Source organism: Vulpes vulpes, chromosome 11 (genome assembly GCF_048418805.1).
Source record: "Vulpes vulpes isolate BD-2025 chromosome 11, VulVul3, whole genome shotgun sequence".
Lineage (NCBI taxonomy): Eukaryota > Metazoa > Chordata > Mammalia > Carnivora > Canidae > Vulpes > Vulpes vulpes.
This window is the reverse complement of record NC_132790.1, coordinates 26759149-26784219: the sequence shown is the minus strand read 5'-3', so window position 1 is coordinate 26784219 and position 25071 is coordinate 26759149. Positions and strand designations below refer to the sequence as shown.

General features: G+C 50.1%; 1 protein-coding gene across 11 annotated transcripts in view; it reads left to right on the top strand.

Moving 5' to 3' along the window:
• The window catches only part of ARRB1 (arrestin beta 1), a 77147-nt gene that overhangs the window by 33220 nt on the left and 18856 nt on the right, over positions 1-25071 (top strand). For 4 of the 11 annotated variants that reach the window (XM_072725941.1, XM_072725944.1, XM_026010461.2 and 1 more), the window contains exons 2-6: positions 16991-17021; positions 18811-18871; positions 21880-21924; positions 22712-22908; positions 24405-24464. In XM_072725941.1, the coding sequence (XP_072582042.1) occupies positions 16991-17021; positions 18811-18871; positions 21880-21924; positions 22712-22908; positions 24405-24464 (394 nt within the window). Of the gene's footprint in view, positions 1-2928; positions 3167-9850; positions 13854-16990; positions 17022-18810; positions 18872-21879; positions 21925-22711; positions 22909-24404; positions 24465-25071 lie in introns of those variants that run through there. The other 7 variants (XM_026010464.2, XM_026010459.2, XM_026010463.2 and 4 more) reach the window with 4 other exon arrangements.

Sequence of the window (25071 nt, the reverse complement as noted above, 5' to 3'; positions counted from 1 at the left end):
AGCAGCTCCCACCCAGGGCGGGACAGACACCCATGGGTCATCCCACCACCATGACCACCAAGGTACATGAGATAGGCACCCTGGGACAGAGTGAGGGGCACAATAATAATGCCTTTTCTTCCTTAAGTGGGCCTCAAGATTAAACATGATAAATATGCAAAGTCCCTAGCATATACGATACATGATAAATGTTAAAATAATTGCTATTGTGGGTTTTTCTTGTTTTCTAAGTTTTAATAAAACTACTCAGTTAAAAGTTTCAAAAGAAGGAGAACTATAGGGGGACCTGGGTGGCTCAGTCCTTAAGCACCTGACTCTCTCTCTCTCTTTTTGGCGCAGCGGTTTGGCGCCTGCCTTTGGCCCAGGGCACGATCCTGGAGATCCGGGATCGAATCCCACGTCGGGCTCCCGGTGCATGGAGCCTGCTTCTCCCTCTGCCTGTGTCTCTGCCTCTCTCTCTCACTGTGTTCCTATCATAAATAAATAAAAATTAAAAAAAAAAAGATTAAAAAAAAATTTTATTTGTTTATTCATGAGAGACACACAGAGAAAGGCAGAGACATAGGCAGAGGGAGAAGCAGGCTCCCTGCAGGTAGCCTGATGTGGGACCTTGATCCCAGAATCTCGAGATCATAACCTAAGCCAAAGGCAGACAGATACTCAACCACTGAGCCACCCAGGTGTCCCCCAAGCACCTGACTCTCTTGATATCCATTTCCTGTTGTGAGATCAAGCCCTGCATTGGCTCTGTGCTCAGTGGAGAGTCTGTTTGAGATTCTCTCTCCTTTTCCCTCTCCCCTCTCCTGATGCACATGCATGCTCTCTCTCAAAATAAATAAATAAAATTTTTTTAAAAAAGAGAACTGTATTTTGAGATGACTGAGAAGTTTGTGATTTACATTTGTAATACTATTCTTTGAGAGAATCTCTTATATCCCGACAGTACCACAGTATGTCCAATAATGAATGTATTTGGTTTGGAACACAGAATAAATTGTATCTTTTGAAAGCATGTGATTCTTTTCAAATTCAGAAGCATTTTAATTATATTTTTATGTCTTAATTTATCAAACAGATGGTTTGAGCTGCTTCTATTTCTTCTTTTCTGCTCTGTGACTTTTGGCAAGTTACTTAACCTATCTGTGTCTAAGTTTCTTCCTATGTCGAGTAGGAATAAGAAGAGTATCCACCTGACAGGGTTCTTGTGAGGATTAAATGAATGAATATAGTATTTAGAATAGTGCTGGGCTTGTATTAAACATGATAAACATAATTTATAATAATAATTCTTAGTAAGAAAATATACCCAGATTAAGTTATCAGATTAAGGTGGTTTTTCAGCAAACATGTATGCAGCTAACATTTACTGGGTGCTGGCCCGAGGCTTATTTGGGCCTTGCTCTTGGAGCTCCATTGCTCCCTTGCTCTGCCCAGTGGTCTGGTCCCCCAGCTCCACTTCCACATCTTGCTCCCGGCCCCCAGGGCCCTGGGTGAGGCTAAGCTCATAAAAAGTGTCTGCAAAGCACTTTGTGGATCGATGCTAACTAATAGCAGCTCCCTGGAGCTGACACACACTCTAGGGAAGAGGATTGTGAAGGCGGCTTGGACCAGGCTCAGGGATGGCCCCTGGCACTCTTGGTGGGACCTGGGAAGGGCCCCTGCTGTCCTTCCTCGCCTGTACCTCCTGCCACTTTAGCCTGAGGGGAATGCTGACAGTCTGGAGGTGGGAGGGCTGTTAGTGGCCACAGGGGGAAGGGATTTGCCTGGCCCATAGCAGAGCCAGGTGCAGAGACCCATCAAGCCCCTGCATCTTGTCATATCTAGGCCAGAGCTGGGTGCACAGCCTATCCTGGGCATCCTCTTATAAGGGGTCTCCAAGGTGCCCCCTTCAAAATCTCTTGAGAAGTCAGCCTTCCTGGGCTGGGAGAGATGGCCACGGACCTCCATACAGATCTGCAGCTGTCTTAGGTACAGCAAAGCAGCTTTGGGTCAATTAAGGGCATGAATGGGAGTCTGGCATGGGACCCTGTGCATGGGATGATTGGGCATGACTCCCCCAGTCCTGCCCCAGAAGGAAGCTCCTCTCTTCTTAGACTGAACTGAAATCTGTTCTGAGGACTGTCATGGGGGCCAGCAGTTGGGGAGTGTGCCCTCTGGGAGCTATTGGTCTAATGGAGGAGTCACAGCCCCATTCTCCAGAAGAATGACTCTTGTCTGATGGGGGCAATGTGGCTCCTATTTCCAGAGCTCCCTATTTAATAGAGGGGACATAGCTCTCTTGTCCACTGGCAGCTCCTTGTTTAAGGAAGGAGGCATGACCTGTGTCGTGCAAGAACCTCCTGTGATGGAAAGTCATAGCCTCTTTGGCCCACAAGTCATTTCAGGGAAATCTTTGTCTGATAGAAGAGACATGACTTTGCCCTCAGGAAGGTCCCCTGTCTGATGGGGGAGGTTCATCTTGTCCTTTCAGGAAGCGCCATTCGATGGCCTCTGCCTTTGTCTCCCTCCTCCCTGCTTCCTACCCCCTGCCTGATTTATGGGGAGCCCAGATCTACAGGCAATAGCCACAGAAGGCTGGGCAGAGTGGGCGTTGGCTGCTGTGGGACAGGAAGGAAGAGAAGAAGAGGAACTACAGAGAGACTCCACAGCGAGTGAGGATAACATGGAAGGCTTCCCAGTGGAGGTGGCTTTATGGGACAGTCTGATGGATAAGAGGTGCTGGCTGTGATGAGTATCCATTGGGGATATAGGGTGGAGGTTCCCCTAGGCTGGGAAGGAACAATTGAGAGGTCACTTCAGGGAGCCCCTGTCTTCATGCAGGCCCACCTACTGGGGTGGAAGGGTCCTGGGGAGACCCTCACCCTCTGACTGCCTGTGCACAGGCTGAGTGCTGCCAGCCCAGAGACATCCGCCCTCCAGGCCTGAGAAGCCCAGAGGAGGAGAGGAAACAGGACGCGTATCAGGAACGCCTTTTCCTTTTCTTTGTAACTAACCCCCTCACTTGGGGCTGGGGAGAGCTGATCCTGAAGGGCCTGTCCTGGCCTGCCTGCTGTTGCCTGCAGCCCCCAGCTCTGGGACTTACACAGCCTTACCCACCCCTTGGCTGCTGCTTCTGGGCCAGTCCCTTGACTTCACCACAACTCAGGACTCTCATCTGTAAAATGGGGTAAGACTTCCTATGTGTCTCACGTGGAAGTTTGTTTTCTTCCTCTTTTTGTAGGATTTACATAATTTATTCCTTTATTCATGAGATATGCATCAAGCCCCTCTGACCTTTGGGATGGGCAGGGGCCAAGAACACAGGCAAGGAACAAGTGTGGGCAGACAGGAAGTCTATTTGCAGCTTGTCTGGGGAGTTGGGGGACATCTGAGTGGAGATGTCACAAAGCTGGTGGGTGTGGGGTCAGAGAGGATCTGGCTGGAGATAGAGGTTTGGACTTACCAGCATCTAGTGGCAGCCAAGTGGCTGGGTGGGTGGAGTCACCCAGGGAACTGCTTGTCATGTGCTCTGGGAAGGGGTGGAGGGCCAGACCCTGGAGGCCACAGCCAGCTGGGCTCAGCATACAGAGAGCTGGACACAGAGCAGGGATGGGGATCCACTCAGCCGGGGCTCTGGTGGCCAGGAGGAATGGGCACTGAGACACGGTCACTGGATGGTATTCGTCGGAGGGAGTGGTGGTGGTGGTGGTGGTGGGGCTGTTGAGACCTTCACCTTAGCAACCTGGTAGGGAGGTGGTGTGTGGGGAAGGATGGGCCACAGAGGTACTGAGATATCAAAGAATATGGTCAGCCAGATTGGTATTCTTTTACTGTTCTCATTATTTAAGTTACTCTCTGCTGGCTAGAAGGCTGCTTATGAGTGTTTTTATGTGGTGTGTGTATGGCCTCTGTGTGGGGGTGTGAGATGGATGTTGCTGGTTTATGCATGCTTGTATTTGTGTGAGTGGTCTGTGCGTGGTATGTTTAAGTGTCTGTGGGGTACGTGTTCATACATGATGATATGCGTGTGGTGTAGGTGTATGTGGCAAGTGTACACAGTGTGCGTGTGGTATGGTGTGTGTGGTGTCTGTAGGTATATGTGGAGGGTGTGAGGTGTTTGTGTGGCCTCTGAGGCTATGCGTGGGGTGCATGCATCTGCCTATGTGTATGGCATGCATGGTACATGTACGTATGAGATGTAGAGAATTTGTATGTGTTGCCACGTTTAGATCCTGTTCCACAGTGTGTCTAGCAGGCTGGTGCTGGGCCATCTCTCTAGGCTGGAAACTTAGAAGCATCTACCAGGCTTGTGACTTCCCTTCTTTACTTAGGGCTACACCCAGTGGTGTACTGGTAACAACTGGCTGCCCAGAAAAAAAAACAGAGGTGGTGGTGTAGTACTTGCCAATCTCTGTGATGTAATTCCCCCAGCAAGGATGTCACGCTGCTAAAGTGATGTCCCTGGGCATGGAGTTGGGGGAATGCATGGTAGGGCACCATCATACAGTGTTCCCACCCTACAGATCTAGGGGGCATAAATAGCCTCAAGAGCATCCTAGAGAAATGTCATGAAGTAACGATATGTCTAGAGTATTATTCCCTTTGTTTTTAATATAACTTATTTATTTTATTTTTAAAAATATTTTATTTATTTACTCATGAGAGACATACAGAGAGAGGCAGAGATGTAGGCAGAGGGAGAAGCAGGCTCCTTGCAGGGAGCCTGATACAGGACTCGATCCCAGGACCCTGAGATCATGACCTGAGCCAAAGGCAGAGGCTCAACCACTGAGCCACCCAGGTGCCCCTAATAGAACTTATTTAACTGTAAGTTTGGATCAGGATTTCTCACCATCAGTACTGTTAACATTTGGGCTGCAGGGATCCCTGGGTGGCACAGCGGTTTGGCGCCTGCCTTTGGCCTAGGGCGCGATCCTGGAGACCCGGGATCGAATCCCACATCAGGCTCCCAGTGCATGGAGCCTGCTTCTCCCTCCGCCTGTGTCTCTGCCTCTCTCTCTGTGACTATCATAAATAAATAAAAATTTTAAAAAAATTAACATTTGGGCTGCAGATTCTTTGTTGGGGGTGTGAAGGGGGTCAGCCTGCGTATCCACCTACTGGATGCCTGTAGCACCCCTCCTCCAAGCTTTAACCACCCAAAATGTCTCCAGATGCTGCCAAATGTCCACCTGTGTGTGTGTGTGTGTGTGTGTGTGTGTGTGTGGCGGGGGGGGGGGTGCATCGACCCCATAGTAGCAAGCCTTGGCAATGGCTGTGTTGAACCTCTAGCTCACAAAACCTCTACAGATGTGGCAGTTGGCCCTTAGGAGCTTATCCGAGCCTCTTCTCTAGCCAAATATGAGGCATGGGTTTCTCCTCTTAGAATTCTTTCTCCAGAAAGAACTGCCCCCTGAGGCTAGACCTTTCAGTCTGGACAGAGCCGCTGACCACAGAGGGCTCTCAGCCTCTGACCCAACCCCTGGGGTGGTTGACACAGAATTGGAGGTGCACTGCATAGTGACCTGTCCTAATGGTTTATGAAGTGTGAGCAGAGGAAAGAGGTCAGGCTTCTGAATTCATCTCTCATTTTACTGTGTTATTCTGTAACCCTAAAAGTTGGTATGTTCAAATGGGCAAAACAAAACAAAACTCCAAACCCAAACAAATGAAACTTTAAATAAAGTCTTCCTCTGGGAAAATCTGCCTGCCTTGTGTCTGGGGCTGCTCTGTGTGTCCCGGGCTCCCGCTGAGGCCCACGTGCCACCTCTCATCCTGCTGGCAGGACTGCCCACCTCTAATTCGCCACTTGGCCCAGGTCCTCTTTGTCCCCAGCTTTGCTCAGGGTTTGGCTCTCCTTCATTCCTGTATTCATTAGTACAAAATATTTATTTAGCACTGACTATATACCAAGGAAAGTAAATGACTAGAGGAAGAGGCTCCTGGTCTCTGCAGTTTTTCAGCTTTCCGTGGCTGTCACCAGGGAGAGGAGAGGTCCAGGCCTGTGTAGATGCCGAGGGGACTCGGGCACTGGATGGAGTGGGAGGGAGAGGTGTTCATGTGTGTGGGTGGCTGTTTTGTGCCTGGAACTGAGCCGGATGTCATACATCATCTCATTCTACCCTCCCACTGTGCTTTGGAGGGAGTGTTTATTTATTTGTGGAGCATCTGTCTCCCTGCTCCAGAGTGTAGGTGCCCTGAGGACAGGGCACAAGGGCCTGTATCTCCTGGACATCAGCACTGTGTCAGGCCCAGAGATTGGAAAATAAAAGGAAGAAAATAATGGAAGGAAGAAGGATGGATGGATGGATGGATGGATGGATGGATGGATGGATGGAAAGAAGAGAGAAGGGAAGGAGAGAGGTGAAAAGAGCAAGCACAGTCCTCGTAGAGGTGAATGAAGTCAGGAAAGGCTTCTTGGATGAGGTGGTCAGGAAGAAAGGACTGCAGTTGGGAGAACTGATGGAAAGGTAGATAGAAAGAAGATAGAAAGAAGAGATAGGGGATGTCTCCAGAGATTTCTGAAATGTGAGGGTCTAAACTGGGAAGAGAACATTATAAACTATTGTTTTTCACCTGAGACTGGGAGGAAGACAGACAACTAAAAAAACTTCCCTGTCTCCAGTGAGGGTAACATAACTATCTCTCTTCCCACCCCAAGGCCTTCTCACTTGAGGGACATTTGGGCAAGAACTCTCCCCTGGGCACTGGAGGGGAGGCAGAGTGTTGGCCAGGGGAATGAGGATAACAGTAATAATCCTATTACCAATGATGTTGGCTTCCTTTTATCACTTCCCTACTGCGTACCAAGTCTTGATGTGCGCCTTCAACCCGTGAGCTAGACACCACCCCCATATTCCAGACAAGGGGAGGTATGCCTCAGAGAGGTGCTAGACTCACCTGAGGACACACAGGATTCTGGCAGGGTCTGCTTGCTTTTAGGTCTGTGCGGTTTCTCCCGCCAGCAGCCCTCCCTTCCTGCCTCTCAACCGGGGAGAAGCCTGGAGAGTGTTCAGGTGCGGTCTGTGGGCTCTTTGGGATCCAGCTGCCAGCCCACGTGTTGAAATGTTTATTAGCCTTTGACTTTCAGATCTGCAGTTTCTTAGGTTACTGGCAAATGGACTCTGCTTCTTTAAGAAACTCTCCCCTCTATTCACGGCCACCTGGTGGCTCCCCTCCTTCCTGACTCTGGACCCCATAGAAATCTCTCCACAAGTATGGATCAAGGCCAGAAAAGTCAACATGTGAATGCAGGCAGAAGGCGAAGGAATTGCTCTGTGCCTAGAAGCCTATGGGAAGTCTAGAGGCTGGGAGCTTGATTTGATCAGAGACCCCATCCACCACCCCTCGCCCCACAGCCCTGCCAGATATGCCACCCTGTGCCCAGAGAGCCATGCAGAGGCCTAAAGGAGCCAAGCCCGGTTTTGAGCTGCGTTATAAGAGCACCAGAAACCCGAGGCTCTCTTCTCTGCCTGGGACTCTGTGCACATCGGCAAGTCTCTCTGATTATTTCCTGGCCCCAGCACAAGACTCTTCTCGCCCTTGGGTTGTGATTTCTCCACCTGGGAAACGAAGCAGGCTGCAGTGTGTTCCCTCAGGCTCCCCAAATTTGTGAAATGAGGGTGACATTTCCTGTCTTCCTGCTCCTCTCCCCCTCCTGGGCTGTCCTGAGAAGCAGGTGCATGAATGGTGGGTAAACAGGCAGGCAATGTTCTGACACAGGGCGGGCTGTTCAATTCTGGCAGAGCAGACGAGCTTGTACACAAATAACTCTGCTACCAGGGAGCGTGTGATAAGGGCCCTAGAAACCTCTTTGCTGCCTTAGCCACCTGCTCTTCATGCCTCCCTGCTCCCTGATGGCTGCTCTCACACCCAGAAAGTGGGTCAGAATGTAGGGCAGGAGGAATGCCCCCTTGCATGGTCCCCACCCTACCCAACTGAGTCATGATTGCTATCCGGGCAGAGAGAGGGGAAACTTATGGGGCCAGGGGCACCTCTGTGTCCAAAATACAGTCCTGGCCAGTCATCCTCCCTCCCCCGAATGCCCATGGCTCCTTAATGCCTCTGGTTATGGTCCAAGTTCCTTAGCTTGGCATGCAAGACCCTTCACACGTAGCCCAGAGCCTGTTGCAAGGAGGTGCTCCATGCAGTGACTAGACCCTTCTCTGGCCTGTCCTCCTCCCTGGTGCTCTTCCCAGGCACACAGGACACAGTTCAGCCACACCAGGCTGCCTGTTCCCTCCTGAGCACCCCTGGACTCAGTTGCCCTCTCCAGACGTTGGCCTGCAGAGCTGTCACCTCTTCATCTCTGTCCTTCCAACGTCTTCCTCATTGCTACCTCCTTCCTTGAAGCCTTTCCTAAACTGCCAGACAGAACCACACTATCCCACTTAGAAGGTATTATTGTGAATGATTAAAAGTGTGATCCCTGGGGCCAGACTGCCTGGGACCTAGTATCTAGCTATGCCCCCTACTAGCTGTGTGACCATGGGAAGATTAGACTCTCTCTCTCTGTGACTCAGTTTCCTCATCTCTGAAACAGGGATGGAGTAGTACCTCCTTATAAGGTTATTGGAGGAACAAATGAGTTAATATTTATGACACACTCAGAGCAGTGATTGGCACCTGGTTTCTCTCTGGGATAAGTTTTCTGATGTTGACTGAAGATTGAGTAATGTTTGAAGATCTTCCGACATTCACTGTATTCATAGCATTTTTCTCCACCATGAATTTTGTGATACTCATAGAGGAATGAATTGTTACCAGCACTCTCTCAATTCACTGGTAGTGAATCCGCGTTCATGGATAGTCTCTCCAGGATGAGGTTCCTGATGTTAAGTAAGACATGTTTTGTCTAAATGTTTCTCCTATGCAGCCCATTCACTGGGTTTCTCTCCTGTGTAAGTTTTCTGATACTGACTTCATGATTTTGGATAAGCTGTTTATTTTGGGTCTTAGGTTTCTCCTCTGAAAAACTGGACATATTTAGATGGAATAACATAATTATCTTAATGTATGTGGAGTGCTTAGCACAGCACCTGACTCCTAGGGAGAGCGTAGCGCATGGTAGCCTTTGTATTTGGTGGGTTTCTCTAACTTGGCTATACCATGGTCGCTTGTCAGCAGGGACCAAATTGTCCGCCTTTGTGACCCCAGAGCCTGGCAGTGTAGGGGCTATGTGAACGTGTGTAGGTGAGTGATAAATAAGAGAGCTTTATCAAAGCTGAGCAGAGGCCCATTTGGGATGTCAGTTGTATTCCTGAGTTAGCCTGATGGTAGTGGGAACCTGCCCCTATGAAGCACTTTCTAAGCTTGATGTTCACGGATCCTGACATCCAAAGAGAAGCCATAATAAAAGAAGAAATCTTTGGAGTCTGCTAACCCAGAGAAAAGGATCATCATCAGCCTACCATCTTTTTAAACTTCATCCATCCTCATTCTTGACACTTCTCTCTTAGAGCATTGTTCATTCAACAACATTCAACCCAGTAGTTATTTACTGAGCCCCTACTGTGCCCCAGGAACCATGCTATGCCCCAGGGATCGATAACACAAATAAGATCTGTGCTCTCACTTATGTAAGTGAAGCAGAAAGTAAGTAAACAAACCACCACAAAGTGTGGGAAATGCTGTGACTCCCCACTGGGTGGGACTTAGAGGAGTCAGGGAAGGCTTCCTGGAGAAAGAAATAGCTGAGCAGAAGACAGCACAGCAGTTCTAATAGCTGGCACAGCAGGCTTGGGAGGGATCTGGGCAATCACAGGGATCTGGACACTGCATTGTAAAATCGCACAATCAGGCTCTAACATCAAAGGATTCAGAGTAATAGGATCCACATTTCCTTACTTTACTAACAATATTTTTTTTCCAGACTCTTCTTTCACCAGCACCTGAGACATATCTTGTTAGGAAAGCCCTGGTAAAAAAAAAAAAAAAAAAGAAGAAGAAGAAAAAAAAAAAAAAAAAAGGAAAGCCCTGGTATCTTTGTAATTTATTTCTGTTGTGCAACATAGAAAAATAAGATATATAAGGAAGTGGGTTGGTAAGTGGAGAGGCTCTCCTTCAACTCCTGTTAATATTTAGGTACTCTTCCTTTCATTTATTTTTGTGGGGTTTGTTTTTAGTATTTTTTAATTGACATAATTTACACATCGTAATAGAATTTTTGTGTAAAATGTAGTGTTTTTCAGTATATTCACAAGGTTGGGTAACCATCACCAGTGTCTAATTCCAGGACATTCTCATCTTCCCAGAGAGAAACCTCATACCCATTAGCAGTCATTCCTCATTTCCCCTCACGCCAGCCCTTGACAACCACTAACCTACTTTCTGCCTCTACGTGCTTGCTTATTCTGGACATTTCGTGTAAGTGGAATCAAACAACAGGTGGCCTTTTTTGTCTGGTTTCTTCCATGTAACATATTTTCAAGGTTCATCCATATTGTAGTAGGAAAAATCAGTATGCCATCTCTTTTTATAGCTTAGTGATATTTCTTTGCATGCAGTTGATAGGCATTTGGTTTTCTTTCTCACCCTTTATGACTTATGAATAACGTATGTTATGGACATTTATGTACATGTTTTTGTGTGGGCATCTGTTTTCAATTCCCTCAGGTATGTGTGTAGGGATAGAATTGCTGGGTCATATGATAACCCTACATTTCACTTTCAGAGGAACTGCCAAACTATTTTTCAGAGTGATCCCATCACATTACGTTCCCACCAACAATGTATGAGGAGGGTTCCAGTATCTACACATCCTTGACAACACTTGTTATTGTCTTTTTTTGATTGTAGGTATCCTAGTTGGTGTGAAGTATCTTATTGTGGCTTTGATTTACATTTCTCCAAAGACTGATACTGTTGAACATCTTTTCATGTGCTTATTGGCCACTTGTATATCTTCTTGGAGAAATGTCTATTCAAATCCATTGCTCATTTAAAAAATTTTTTTTGAAGACTTTATTCATTTATTCATGAGAGACACAAAGAGAAGGCAGAAACACAGGCAGAGGGAGAAGCAGGCCCCCCGCAAGGAGCCTGATGCAGGACTCAATCCCGGAACCCCAGGATCATGCCCTGGGCCAAAGGCAGATGCTCAACTGCTGAGCCACCCAGGCACTCCTCCATTGCTCATTTTTAATTGGGTTACTTGCCTGTTTATTGTTGAACTGTAATAGAGTTTTTATATATCCTGGATACTAAACCCTTATCAGATGATTTGAGAATATTTTCTCTATTCTGTGGGTTCTCTTTTCATTTTCTTGATAATGACCTTTGAAGCTCAAAAGTTTTAAATTTTGACAAAAGGCAAATTTATCTCTTTTTTGTTTTAAGTTGCCTGTGCTTTTGGTATCATATCTAAGGTAACCATTGCCTGATCCAAGGTCATGTTGATTTACACTTAGGTTTTCTTCTAAGAGTTGTGTAGTTATAACTCTTCCATTAAGGTCCTTAGTCCATTTCGAGTTCATATTTGTATATGGTGTGAGGTAGGGAGTCTAACTTTATTTTTTTGCATGTGGATATCCAGTTGTTCTAGCATTTGTTGAAAAGACTGTTTTGTGTTTTCCCCCCATTGACTTATCTTGGCTCTTCTGTCAAAAATCAATTAACCATAAATATATGGGTTTATTTCTGGATTTCCGATTCTGTTCCATTGATCTCTGTGTCTATCCTTATGCCAGCATCACAATCTTAATTACTGTAGCTTTGTAGTAAGTTTTGAGTTTAGGAGTGTAAGTCCTCCAAAAATCCTTTATTCTCTTTTTTTTCAAGATTGTTTTGGCTATTCTGGGCCTTTGCATTTCCATATGAATTTTAGGGCCAGCCTGTTCATTTGGGCAAAAAAAGGCCAGCTGAGATTTTGATAGGGATTGCACTAAATCTATAGACCAATATGGGAAGTATTGCCATCTTAACATTAAATCTTCTCATTTTTTCTTTTGGCATTTATTGATTATAAAGTTGAGCTCATGCCAAATATATTGTTTTGAATCCTGAATTTTCTGCTTAATATTCATCATAGGCATTTCCTTGTTTTAAGAGATGCAAAAATAATTTCAGTGCTATGTAATATTCCATTGTTTGGCTGTACCACACAAAATCATAAACTTTTGGTTTTTGACTGATCAATCATGGGTCCCTCATGGTGCAGGCACAAATGGACACTGAGAGGATAGGTGGCTCACAGAAGGGCAGCAGAGTATTAAAGGTATCCTATGCTCCAGGTAGGGAATGAGACTCACTGGAAAGACAATGTTCTGGTTACTGGAGAGCTGATCTGCCTGCCTGCATGCCTGGGAGTACCACCCTGATGGAATCAAATCAGGAAACATGATCTAACTGACTGCACTGCACAGACATTGATAGAACATGCTCGTTTTAGGCATGTTTCTTTAGAACGGTGGGTTTAAAAATTTAAAAATTTGTAGCATATTCCTTTAGCCTTGTAATTCAGTTATCCTAAAATGAAGGTTTGACCAAGTATAATGTTTTTGTATTAGCCAGGAGAAGCTGATTCATTGCAGTAACAACCCCCAAATCTTAGTGGTGTAAGAGCTTTCCTTTTCTGTCATGCTGCGCATCTGTCATATAGCAGGAGAGCCCTGGCACTTAGTTTACGGGAGTCTTCTTCATACAGATCGTTGCTGGTTTCAGTGGCAGAGGAAGGAGGGTGAGATAGTAGAAGAATAGCTTTCCAAAGATGTCTATGTACTAATGCTTGGAACCTTTGAGCATGTTATACTACATGGCAAAGGGGAATTGCAGTTGCAGATGAAATTAAGGTTGCTAATCAGTTGACTTTAAATTAGGGGGCCGAATGTATTTTTTGAGATCTATAAAAATAGAAGAGGGGGGCAGGAGAGGTCTGAATGATGCAATGTAATAAGAACTCAACCTGCTGTTGTTGGCCTTGGAGATGGAGGAAGAGGCCATGAGACAAATATGGGTGGCTTCTAGAAGCAGGGAAGGGTGAGGAAACATTCACCCTGGAGCCTCCAGAAAAGAATGTAGCCCACAGCCAACATCTTGATTTTAACTCGATGAGGTACCTTTTGAACTTCTGACCTACAAAACTGTAAGATAAGTTTGTGTTGTTTAAGGCCGCTAAGTTTGTTGTCATTTGTTACAGGCTCCTTAAGAAACTAAAACATGTGCTAGCCCTTAAATGCTTCTTCCCGGAAGTGAAATGTGACACTTCCATCTCATTGGCCAGAGCAAGCCACACAGGCATGCCTAACTTCATAGGATTGGAAAAATTTGCCCAGCCTTAGAGGGAAATGGAATATTGATGAATATAATGATATCTGCTATACCTTTGCTGTCATATGTCACGCTTAGATCTTCTATTCCATTAAAACCAAACAGAACAACGAAGCACTGGCGGCAACTCTTGAAGTTGGTTTCATTACCGACTAATGGGTTATGTCCCCCACCCCATTAGTACAGTGCTGCTGTGTAGACCCTTCTCTGCCCAAGCCTCGGGGGACACATGACACACCCTCCACATAGCTGATTGGGCCAGGCATGGGGCACCTGAGAGGAGCTGATCAATCACATTCCTCTCCTGGGAATTTGGAATTGGGCCATTCAGCCAGTTAACAGTGAGAAGCGCAGTGAGAGGCAGAGTAGAAACAGGGTCGGAGTGAGAGAGCCACTTGCAAGCCAAAACGATGGAGGAGCAGAAAAGCCCTGAGTAAGCAGAGACAGTTGGTCTCCGGGGACGATGGAGCGGCAGCCCGGAGAGCAGTACAGGCCCGAGAACATGCAGCCCCAGGGGGACAGGTGGAGAGACAGCAACCGCCCAAGAGGCTGATGGCTTCCCCGCCCTGGGCTCCAGCACTCCTGCCTCCTGCCTGCGCATCCTTCCCGTGAGATTTTTGTCTCCTTATTCTCCTTTTCCCGAGCCACCCTTGCTGGGTTTCTGTTGCTTGTGTCCAGTGAGCTTTGATCCACTAGAACACCACCGCTGTTTCTCTCAGGGACTCAGCTTTGACTCTGGGAATCAGGCTGGTGGGCCCCGGGGGGGGTCTCGGGGGAGGCAGGGCGAACCAAACCCAGCCATCCCACAGTCTGGAAGTCTGGCTTCGACCACAGTCTTGCATGTTTGTGCTTGCTCTTCACGGCAGACAGGCAGAGGCCTTCTGGGTGGTGCTGCACAAGTGCAGGCCCAGGTGACTGGAAGCACCTGCCGCCGCCGCCCTGGGGGGCTGTTTTCCTGACAGTGTTGGTGTCCGGAAGCCAGTGGGGTCACTTCAGGGAGGGCTTGGCTTGTGCAGCAGAGTGGAAAGGACATGGGCTCTGCAGACAGCCAGAGTTCACCTCCCAGAGCCTCAGTTTCCTCATCTCTGAAATGGGACTATTGAAGGCTTGGCAGCGTTCTGGGGCAAATAGTGAGAGGCACAACTAGAGCAGAACATGCGCCCAGAGAGAGCATGGGAAGCCACTGTTGTTGTTTGAGGAAGCCATCAGAGTCCCGGCTTCCTGAGGAGGTGGCCCCAGGGGCTGATGGAGTTAGCACAGGACATTCCCCGCCACTCTGGCCTTGCTTCCTGCCCTTGTGTTGCCCTGTTCTCCTTCTCGCCCTACTCACCCTTTCATCTCTTTGCTCTCCCCTCCCCTCTCCAGACTCATTTCCCCTCTTTTCTGCTCCCTACTCCTCGGCCCCAAAGCTGATAAAACAAAAACAAAAACAAAAACAAAAACAAAAAACACCTGCTTTAGGAAAGCAGCAGGGGTGGATTTAAAGTACTCAGCTTCTGGAGGCAGACAGAATTGGGTCTGAGTCCTGACTTAGCCTCAGGCTTGCTGTGTGTTCCTGGACAAATTACTACATCTCTCTGTAAGATCATCATCTGTAAAACGGGAGTTATGCCCATTTCACAGTGTGTTACAGAAAGAATTAGGCACTCGACAAGCACTGTTGCAGCCGTCTTACTCCCCCCATCCATCTTCCCCCCTCCCTCTGGACTCTCGCCCCTCCCAGCCTGGCCCCCAGCCCCCTCCTGTGGTGACAGTGCCCTGTTCCTCTCCAGGATCGCTAGAGCAGCTCTCCCTGACTCAGTTATAACTCAGGCATTTGTGATATCTCCTTTCTCTCAGGCCCCGGGCTCCTGAGAGGTGAGCCGAGGTTTCTGGAAGGAACTGGGGGGCCCCTTTGGCCCATGGCACTTCTCTGGTCTCCTATGCAAGTCCAGCTCTAGCTTGGGAACTGCTGGTTCAAACTGTGTGATCTGTATTTTTTCTCACTTTAGTGATCATTACACCTCAGCTGACTGTGGCATTTTCACACTCCAAACACTGATAAATATTTATGAGGAGAAGAAAAGCCCAGAACTAGGGGAGATGGGAGAGACATGTGCCGGGTCCTTCTTGGCAAGCCAAGCTCAAACTTCTCAGTGGTCCCTCTGGGCCCCAGAAGTTAGTGGAGGGGGCTGAGGAGGCCAAGGAGGCCACCCCCCCACACCCCTTCTGGGAGGAGCGACTATCACTGGTGCTGCAGGCCTCACCCTGCCTTGCCCACTGCACCTCCTGCCCCTGGGTAAGCATTTGGGTTGCCTAGAATCCTCTGGGCCTGGCTTGGCCTGCTCCATCTCTCCTGTTTTTTTTAAAGATTTTATTAATTTATTCATGAGAGACAGAGAGAGAGAGAGAGAGGCAGAGACACAGGCAGAGGGAGAAGCAGGTTCCTTGCAGGGAGCCTGATGTGGGACTCGATCCCGGGTCTCCAGGATCATGCCCCGGGCTGAAAGCAGAGCTAAATCGCTGAGCCCCGCCCTGGGCTGACCATCTCCTGTGTTTTTTTTGTTTGTTTGTTTTATCTCTCATCCCACACCCACATGGCAGCAGCCCTCTCTCCTCCTCTGCCTCTTCCCCTTCCTCCTCCAGCACCTTCTCTAGTCTCTGCCTCTTTCCTTATTCTTCTCTCCCAACATTACTCTGAGCAATTCTGGGGCTAGATGATGGGGGTCTCAGGCTCCCAGACCCTGCTGGAGGAAAGGGATGGGGGTGCTGGTAGAGGCTGCAGGGTGCTCTAGAAGCACTTGGCAGGAGTTGGGGGCCACATGTCTGCCTGACTCGGCATCCAGTGCTCTGTTGTGTGGCCATGGGCACATCCCCTGTCTATCCTGGGCCTCAGTTTCTCAGTTGATTCATTCACTGATTCATTCATGCACCCACTCAACTAATATTTGTTGAGTGCTTGCTACCTGGCACACATTAACACAGATTTATTAAATGCCTACTAGGGATGCCATCCTAGGTACTCAGGATACATCAAGAAGAAGAAAGACAAAGCTCTCTGCCTTGCGGAGCTGGCATGTTAGCAGAGCAGACAGGCATAAATTAGCAAGTCGCTTGTATAGTAGGTTAGCAAGTGGTGAGTACTGTGGGAAAGAAAATAGAGCCAGAGGAGGAGAGGAGGTGCAGGGTGAAGCCACAGTGAAACCCCATCACAGAAGGCTTGGGGCTGGGGGCAGATCTGGGGTGGGGTGGGGGTGGAGAGCATCCCAGGGGAAGGTGCTGCTCGAGCAAAGGCCCTGAGGCAGAACCCACCCAACCTGGTGTGTTGGAGGAACAGCAAGGAGGTACTGTGACTGGAAGGGTGAGGGAGAGTGGGAGGTGATGCCCAGGGGTAAAGGAGGCAGGACAGACCACACACACAGGGCTTTTCTTCTACATGAGCTGGGAGGACTTTGAGCAAATGAGCAGCATGGCTTGACCTATCTTTAGAGCCTCCCTTGGCCTACTGTGTGAAGAGGAGGCTGAGGGGGCCATGGCCAGATCCCACAAGAGCTATAATGGCAATAATGGAGGCTTGGGTGGAGGGTGGGGGGTAGCGCTGGAGATGGTGAGATCCGGTTATACCAGACACTGTTGTGGCTCTCAAGTCTTGGATGGTGCCTGGAAATCACTCGAGGTGTTTTTCCTCTGTCCTGCCAAGGGACGGCCTGCAGTAGCCTTCCCCTGGCGGGATGCTTTAATCCTGGCTTTCTCTTTCTATCTGCAGGGTGTTCAAGAAGGCAAGCCCGAATGGAAAGGTGAGTCTGTAGCAACCACACCCCAGCTCCTCCTTGGCCCTAGATGCTTGTCCTCTCTTGGACATTTCTACTGCCCACGCAGGACCCTCTGCCTACCCCCCATCTATCCTTAGGAGCTGTCCAAGGAGCTGACAGTGTGGGGGAGGCCTCTCAGGAAACTCTGTCCCAGAGGGAGGTATAACTCCCTGGACTTTAGGGAGCCGCTGCTCTGGTTTGAGACACAGCCTGTCCTAGAGAGATTTCAGTGTGAGTGTGATAATTAGACTAAGTGCTAAGGGCCTCTGGGGCACTGATTCCCCTGGTGTGAGAGGCCCCTAGAGCCTCTCTGCTGAACCCTGGCATCACCTACTTATCCAGGGCAGTTCCCAGGGCCTGTCCTGCTTTCTTTCTTTCCACAGGCCCCAGGCTCCATCCTGCTTTCTTTTCAGTTCAGTAAATAGATATTACTGACATCATTCCTTGTCGGGTACAGGCCAAGCCGGCGGGGACTGGGACAGGGAATACCAAGACAAATAAAGCACAGCCCATGCCACTCACAGCCAGATGGGGGAGGCGGACACAGAAACGGATCATTTCCACCTAAAGTGGCAGGGGTGAGATAAAGGGATGCCCAGGGGCTGCGGGACCCAGCCTGGATAGTCAGGACGGCTTCTCTGAAAGGGATGCATATCCAAGCAAGGCAGGGTGAAAGGGGCATTCTAGGCATGATCGTAACTCACAGGGAGTATAGGGGCGTCAACAGCAGTTGAATCTGAGAGCTTGGATTTCTGGCCTGAGCTAGCCAATACACCACAGTGGTCCCACGTCTGCCTTCTGTGCCCATAGCAGACATCAGCAATCACCGTTCACCCTGTCCTGCTGAGCCAGGATTCCATCTTAGATTCCTTCTCAACCCAGAGCCTCAGGCAGCCCCCAATCTATCAGAGTTGGCATTTGGAATGAAACCCATTTGTCATCTTACCTCTGGGCATAAGAACCATTAGAGGGTTTTCAGATGGGGGTTGCATCATTAGATTTGCGTTTTAGTATAACCAGTCTGGCTAAGGAGGGGAGAAAGGCCGAGAGCATGTGAGGCTGCGGGCAGCAGGCCACAGAGGGGGCTGTGAGTCTGGTGTGTCGTCCAGGCAACAGTGGCTGTGGGGAGGAGGAGGGGTGGACTGAGAGCGAGGATGGAGGGGGTGCTCAGCAGGATGCAGGAAGTGTCTTGGATGACATTCTGGATTCTAGCTCAGGAGGTTCTTCCCTGCAGGCTGGCTACCCAGCAGGACACTGGCTCCCAGTTCCTCATTGCCTTGAAAAGCAGTGCTGGTATGAGTGGACCCTCGCAGACTGCACAGGGGTGAGGGGCAGTGAGAAGCACAGAGCTCGGGGTTTAGAGCACTGGCAACCCTTAACGCCGCTGGCCCTGCCCTGGGTTGCCCTTGCTGTCTCAGAGATGTGCCCAGCGCTCCCGGGCAGCTGACTTCTTTGCTGCTGCTGCTCTGCTGTCAGCAGTGCTCGGCGTGAAAATCTCAGGCCTCAGTATCCTCATCTGTAAAATGGGAACAAGGACAACTGCTTCACAGAGGTTTAGAATAAATGGGTGCTTTCAGAATTGTACAAGAGTTTATTAGTATTGGGGCTGGAGCTCAGGTCCAAGTCCAGCTAGGACTCTGATGTGGGTTCGGGTTGGGTTTAGCCATTTCAGAGGCAGCTCCCAGGGTTTCCTCCAGAGTGAGGGCCAGTGGCTTTTCTGGGACATGCCCTCCAGGCCCACAGCTGCTAACACCCCCTGTGCCTCTCTTCCCAGCTCACTGTCTATCTGGGAAAGCGGGACTTTGTGGATCACATCGACCTCGTGGATCCTGTGGGTGAGTCCCAGGAGGCCGAGGAGGAAGGTGGGGAAAGGTGGGGCTGACCCAGCCCCTTCTAGAGAAGGATATGTTAAAGTCACCCACAGCTGAGGGCTCTCCTCGGGGCCTGGTCCCCAGAACAGGGTGTGAGTGGCTTCCCATGGTAGTCAGCAAACATTTACCACTTTTACCAAGCAGCTCCTTTTCCCTCAGCAAGGACCATGTGAGGGGAAAGGGCAGGTGGATGGAGAGAAGAAACAGGGAGGGTGGCCTGACAATAGTAAGGAGGGTGAGCAGCCAGGTGTAAGGCTTAGTACATACCAGACACCAAGGGTAGCTCCATTATTATCTCTGCTTTGCAGCTAAGGAGAATGAGGCACAGAGAGGTTAAGTGACTTGCTCCAGGTCACAGAACTAGTAGGTTGAGGAGCCTGGATCCAAACCGGGGCAGCCTAGCTCCACAGAACCTTTGTTCTGCTGCATCCTGATGACAAAGATGGGACATGGGAAGAAAACCTTGGGGCTTATGAGATGGGGGTTGTACTCACCCACATGGGGGTCTCGTCAGAGGCTGGGCTATGGCTAAAGGCACCTTTCAAAGCCTTACTCTTGTTGAAGATTTCTCAGCCTCAGCACTCTTGACGTTTTGGACTGGCTAATTCTTTGTTGGTGGGACCATCCTGTGTGTTGTAGGATGGTGACCAGTATCCCTGGGCTCTATCTGTTAGACACCAGGACTATCGCCGCCCGGTAGGACAATCAGAAATGTTTTTGGACATTGCCAGATATCCCTCTGAGAGGCATAGTCACCCATGGTTAGGATGCTAAGAACCATAGCTCTCGTTAGAAGAGCCTGACCTCACTGTCTCTTCCCACAGCTCTTGGAGGGAGGGAGGGAGGCCCAGAATCATCCCTATTTCACATAAGGGAAAAGTGAGGCCCAAAGAAGTTAAATGATCCCAAAGGGACAAGAACAGACCAAAGTGAGGCCAAAGGAGGTGGCAGGTTGGGAGGATGGACACTGGAAACTGCCTGAGGCCAAGTCCAGGTGAAGAAACTAGATGTGTTGCATGGGGAACATTCACAGAGAATGTGGCCTCTGTCCCGTATCCCCAGGAGCTGTCCTAGGGCCAGAAGGCAGAAGTGAATGTATGGTTCCAGAGCCGAGGTGGGAGCAGAGAGCACAGCTGGCAGGTTTGGGGTCACTGGGAGGGGGAGACCTTTGTGACAGTGGGAACAGGAGAACTGGGGAGTCCCCGGGGTCCTTCTGCTGAAGGGGTATGTGTAGAGCTGCGGGCTGCAGAGCATCAGCTGCCCATTAGGCCCTCCCTTCCTGGCCTGGAGTAGGACAACCCCACCTTTCCTCCCCTGTGCTGTCTGGGAGGAACACCAGTTTGCCTGGTTTGCCTACAACCTGCTACAAGGCACAGTTTCCTGCAGACTGTCTGGGGTCAGGCTCTGTCCCTATCCATTGGCCTATCAAGGACAGCAGTGGGGGTGACACAGAGGCTGGGGGCGGGAGCAGGAGGGAATCAGCTCCTCCACCACACACCGGCACCCTGAGAGCTGTTTAGTCAGTGTTCACAGAGCACCTACTTTGAGCCAGGCCCTGGGGATCCCAGGGAGCTCTGAGGTCACTGTCGAGAGTTGATCAAATGACACACAGAGAGAAACACCTTGCCCATCACAACAGTGAGCTGACTGTGAATTCCCAATGCTTAACTATCTGCCATGGTTTCCTTTTGGGCTCCGGGGCAAGCGCACGCCCCCAGTCTTGCAGACAGGACACTGTGAGTCAGGCCTGGCCCTGCTTCCTCTACCACCCCCAGGATCTACACGCTTCCCCCTGTCCGCTTGCGCTGTCCCTTGGTCATCTAACCAGTGACCCTTACTTCTCCTTTAAGACCTGCCCACTGCTTCTGTCCCCCAGGAAGCCTTCCTTGACATCCCCGGTTGGGGAATTGCCCTTTTCCCCCTACTTTGTACAGAGACCTTGGGTGCTCAGGCACAGAGGAAACACCCACAGAAGAAAGAGGGAAGATGGGCACGTTCTGCGGTGGGGCGGACACCCCTGGCCGAGTATCCCTTGGGCCTGCCCAGGACTGGATGGGACCAGGAGCCCTCTAACACTCCCTTCCAGGGGCAGCCTCTGAGATTCCCTGAGAGATTGCTATGAGGGCAGCATGGATGTAGGGGGAGGGTGGCAGTGGGTGAGAGTTGAGGAGAGAATTTTGCTTGTTCAGTGGGTATGGCTGAGTGAAGTATGGCCAGAGATGACAGGGGATGTCAAGGCAAGGAGCCTGTATTTCCAGCTTCCTGGGATCCCACAGGGAGAAAATGTCCTTTGTGTCTAGCTGGACTCCGCACTGCCATGGCCAGGCCCGGGGACATTCTCTGTAGAGTCCCATGAACTGGGCACCATCTCAGCTTTAAACATATTAACTCAGTTGGTCTTCACGGGAGGCCTGGGAGGTCGGTTCTGTAGGATCACAACTCCTGATGGCAAATCCCAAATCCAAGAAACTCTAGAAGTCTAAACTTACTGGTAAGTTTGATGTAGCATTCATTTAGTGACAAAACCTGACCTGAACTATAGCAAGCTCTTTATACTTTAGCCTCTTGGTGAAAAGATTCATGTTTCCCTGCTGAGGTGTTAATGGGTTTGATCATGGGGCATTGCCCCAGATCCTTCAGAGGGTGTTACAGAATATATGGAAGATGTACCACATGGCCTTTCAGAATCTAGAAATTCTAAAGTACACCTGCTCGTAGGGGTTTGAGACCCATATTGGTGTTTTTATTAACAGGGAAGAAACAGACCAGTTGCCAGCTGGGTCTGTAGGGCCAGCCTGAGGGTAGGGGCTGGGGCATGGCAGTGCCTTCCTGTGGGTGCTGGCCTCCCCTATTTCTCTCATGAGGCTTGTCCACAGACAGATGGTGAGGTCAGGCCTGGCTTGGTATTTGGGGCTCAAGAATTTGAGAGGTCAAGTTGGGAGGGTCTGCTTACTCTCTTGTCCTTCTTCCAGATGGTGTGGTCCTGGTGGATCCTGAGTATCTCAAGGAGAGGAGAGGTGAGGAAGTGTTCCCCACCTCTGGGCTGTGAGGGAGCCTCCTATTCCCTACTGACCTCTATCCCAGGGCCTCCATGAGTCCCAGACATGACACCAACTAATTTTAAGGCCTTTCCCTGCCCAGCCCCACTGGCTCTTCCCTTTGCAGCTCCAGGCCTCCTCCGGCCAGGGCAGCCCACCTATGCCCATTATAGGAGAACCTTTTCAATTCCCTGAGCACTCACATCAATATATCATGACTTTCGCAAGGCCGGGGATGCCCATTAGGGCAGGAATTAGAGTCTCATTATAGGAGAGAAAATTGAATCCCAGGGAGGTGAAGGGTTTGTCCAAGGTCAGCAGGAAGATGTGGGGTGGGCGTTGGGCTAGGAGAGGACCCCACACCTTCTAGACACCACCCAGCACTTGTTTCCCTCTCCCTCTGCTCTCTCCAGCCACATCACTTCCCCAGCCCCACCTGCCCTCCACCCCGGTCCTACCAGCCTTCTCCAGCCCTCACCAACCCTGTCAGACCATCTCCTGTGCTCCCCACACTGGCCAGAGTGGGGCATGGGAAAGGACAGAACTGATCCAGCAGTCAGCCCTCACCTCCCCCTAGGGGCCAGGTCTGAGTGGTTCTCCTGGGTACCCAGTACCCCCATCCCGAGGGCTGCACAGCCTTCCCACACAGGAGCTTTGGGACAGACCTGTGAGCTCCAGTTGGGCCAATCCCAGGGCTCAGCTGGTGCTCTAGGGGGCTTGTTTGCTGCAATCTTGGGCTCATCCTCCATGCCCCCTGCTCCCACAGTCTACGTGACACTGACCTGCGCCTTCCGCTATGGCCGGGAGGACCTGGATGTCCTGGGCCTGACGTTTCGCAAGGATCTGTTTGTGGCCAACGTGCAGTCCTTCCCACCAGCCCCTGAGGACAAGAAGCCCCTGACACGGCTGCAGGAGCGCCTCATCAAGAAGCTGGGCGAGCATGCCTATCCTTTCACCTTTGAGGTTAGGGACTGCCAGCTGCACCACCAGTAGGAAGCCCTGTGGGCAGGCACATGGGGGCAGCTGGGGCAGCAGCTCCATGTCACTCAATTTCTCAGTGTACATTGGGACCTGGGGCACTGTCACTTATACTGCCTGGTAAGTGTCTCTTCTCTGGCCACTGCCAGGAGTGTCACCTTACCTCTGAGCTACTCCTTGGACCCTCCCGAGTCCAGCTCGTGGCGGGAGAGAACCGGGTGGGCAGAGGCTGCAGAGAAAAAAGGAGCCCTTTCTCACCTCCGAATTACTACAGGACTGTCTCCTCCCTCAGACCAGCTGCCCGCATGCCCGGCTTCGGCCCAGCTCCAGCCCAGCTCCAGCGCAGCTCATTAATGAGGGATGGCATGTAGTGATTTCCCTGCTCTGCCACTTTTCCAAATGGAAAGACTCCCAGATTCTGAATTTTAAAATTTCCTGTTTCTCAGACTCTGATTCTGTGATTCAGTGAAATCCCCTGGCTTTCTGGGAAACCAGAGGAGAGACATTACAGTCATCCTGTCCATGGCAGATGTATTGGTTTCCTGTGGCTGCTGTAACAAACAAGCTGCCGCCAACCTGGTGGGAATTAAATGTGACCATTAAAACACAAGTTTCTGACCTTACAGTTTTGGAGGTTACAAGTCAAAAAAAAAAAAAAAAAAAAAAAAAAAAAAAAACAAACCAGGTTGCACTGGGCTAAAATCAAAGTGTTAGCAGGGCTGTATTCTTTCTGGAGGCTCTAGGCCTTGCCTTTTCCAGCTTCTAGAAACTGCTCGTGTTCCCTGGCTCGAAGCCTACCCCTCTGTCTTCAAAGCCAGCAATGGCTGGTCAGTCTTTCTTGCAGCCCACCACTTTGACACCGACTCTTCTGTTTCTTAGCAGCTTTCCCTGCTAAGGTCCATTGTGATTACATCGGGCACACCTGGATAACTCGGGCTACTCTCCCCATCTCAAGAGTTTTAACTTAATCACACCTGTAAAATCCCCTTTGCCAAGTAAGGTAGCAATCGAAGGTTCTGGGGATTAGAAGGTGGGCACCTTTGAGGGGGGGGGGGGCTTGTTCTGCCTACTACAATCTAGGCAGAACACTTTTATTTTTTTTTAAGATTTTATTTATTCATGACAGACACACAGAGGCAGAGACACAGCAGAGGGAGAAGCAGGCTCCATGCAGGGAGCCCGATGTGGGACTCCATCCCCAGACCCCAGAATCACAACCTGAGCCGAAGGCAGACACTCAACCACTGAGCCACCCAGGTGCCCCTAGGCAAAATCCTTTAGATAAAGAAAAGCACTGAAATCCTTGGCTTTACTGGAGGGCTTCTGGCCCAGTGTGGGGCATCCTTGGCGTGGTCTGATGGGGGAGACATGGCCTGTTGCTAGGGCCCCCTGGTCTGATAAATGTGTGTGGGGGTGGCGGGTGGGCAACATGAGGAGCTCAATGGTCAATGTGACTGGAGACCCGTCTGTCCTCTTAACAGATCCCTCCAAACCTCCCGTGCTCTGTGACATTGCAGCCAGGGCCTGAAGACACGGGGAAGGTGGGTCACGTCTCTGGAAGCCTCTCTCCGGGTATAGGACATTTGTATCCCCAGGGCCCTGGCTTTCTGAGAGGCATCAGAACTCTCTGTGTGGAAGCCTCCCTGTGTGGAAGCCACTTCAACACTGCCTCAGATAAGCCGTCTCTTTTCATACAGGGCGGCAGGCAGATAGGGTGTCCTCCTCACCCCCGCATTCCATTACATGCAGTCTCTCCTGGGCTTGCTGTTGGCTGCAGCAGAACCAAAATGTTCTCTGGACTACCTCTTGGCCTCACAACCTTGCATGGGGGTCCATTCACTGTGGTCTCACAAGTGGAGAAACGGAGGCTCCAAGAGAAGTGACACTACTAGTGTCACAGGCCCCAGATCTCTGAGCCCCCTTGTCTTCACCTGCAAAATGGAGATAAGAGGCTATGCCTCCTCCTGCAGTTTAGAGGATGGAGTGAGCCACCAGAGCACTGTTGGGTCTGCACATAGTCTGTGCTCCCCTCCTAGGACTGCTAAGCACCCCCATTGTTATTGCCGAGTGGCTGCCTTAATGAGGACAGATGCCCAGACCAGGCAGGTGTCTGCAGGGTGGAGCCCAGTTAGGGCAGTTTGGGACGCC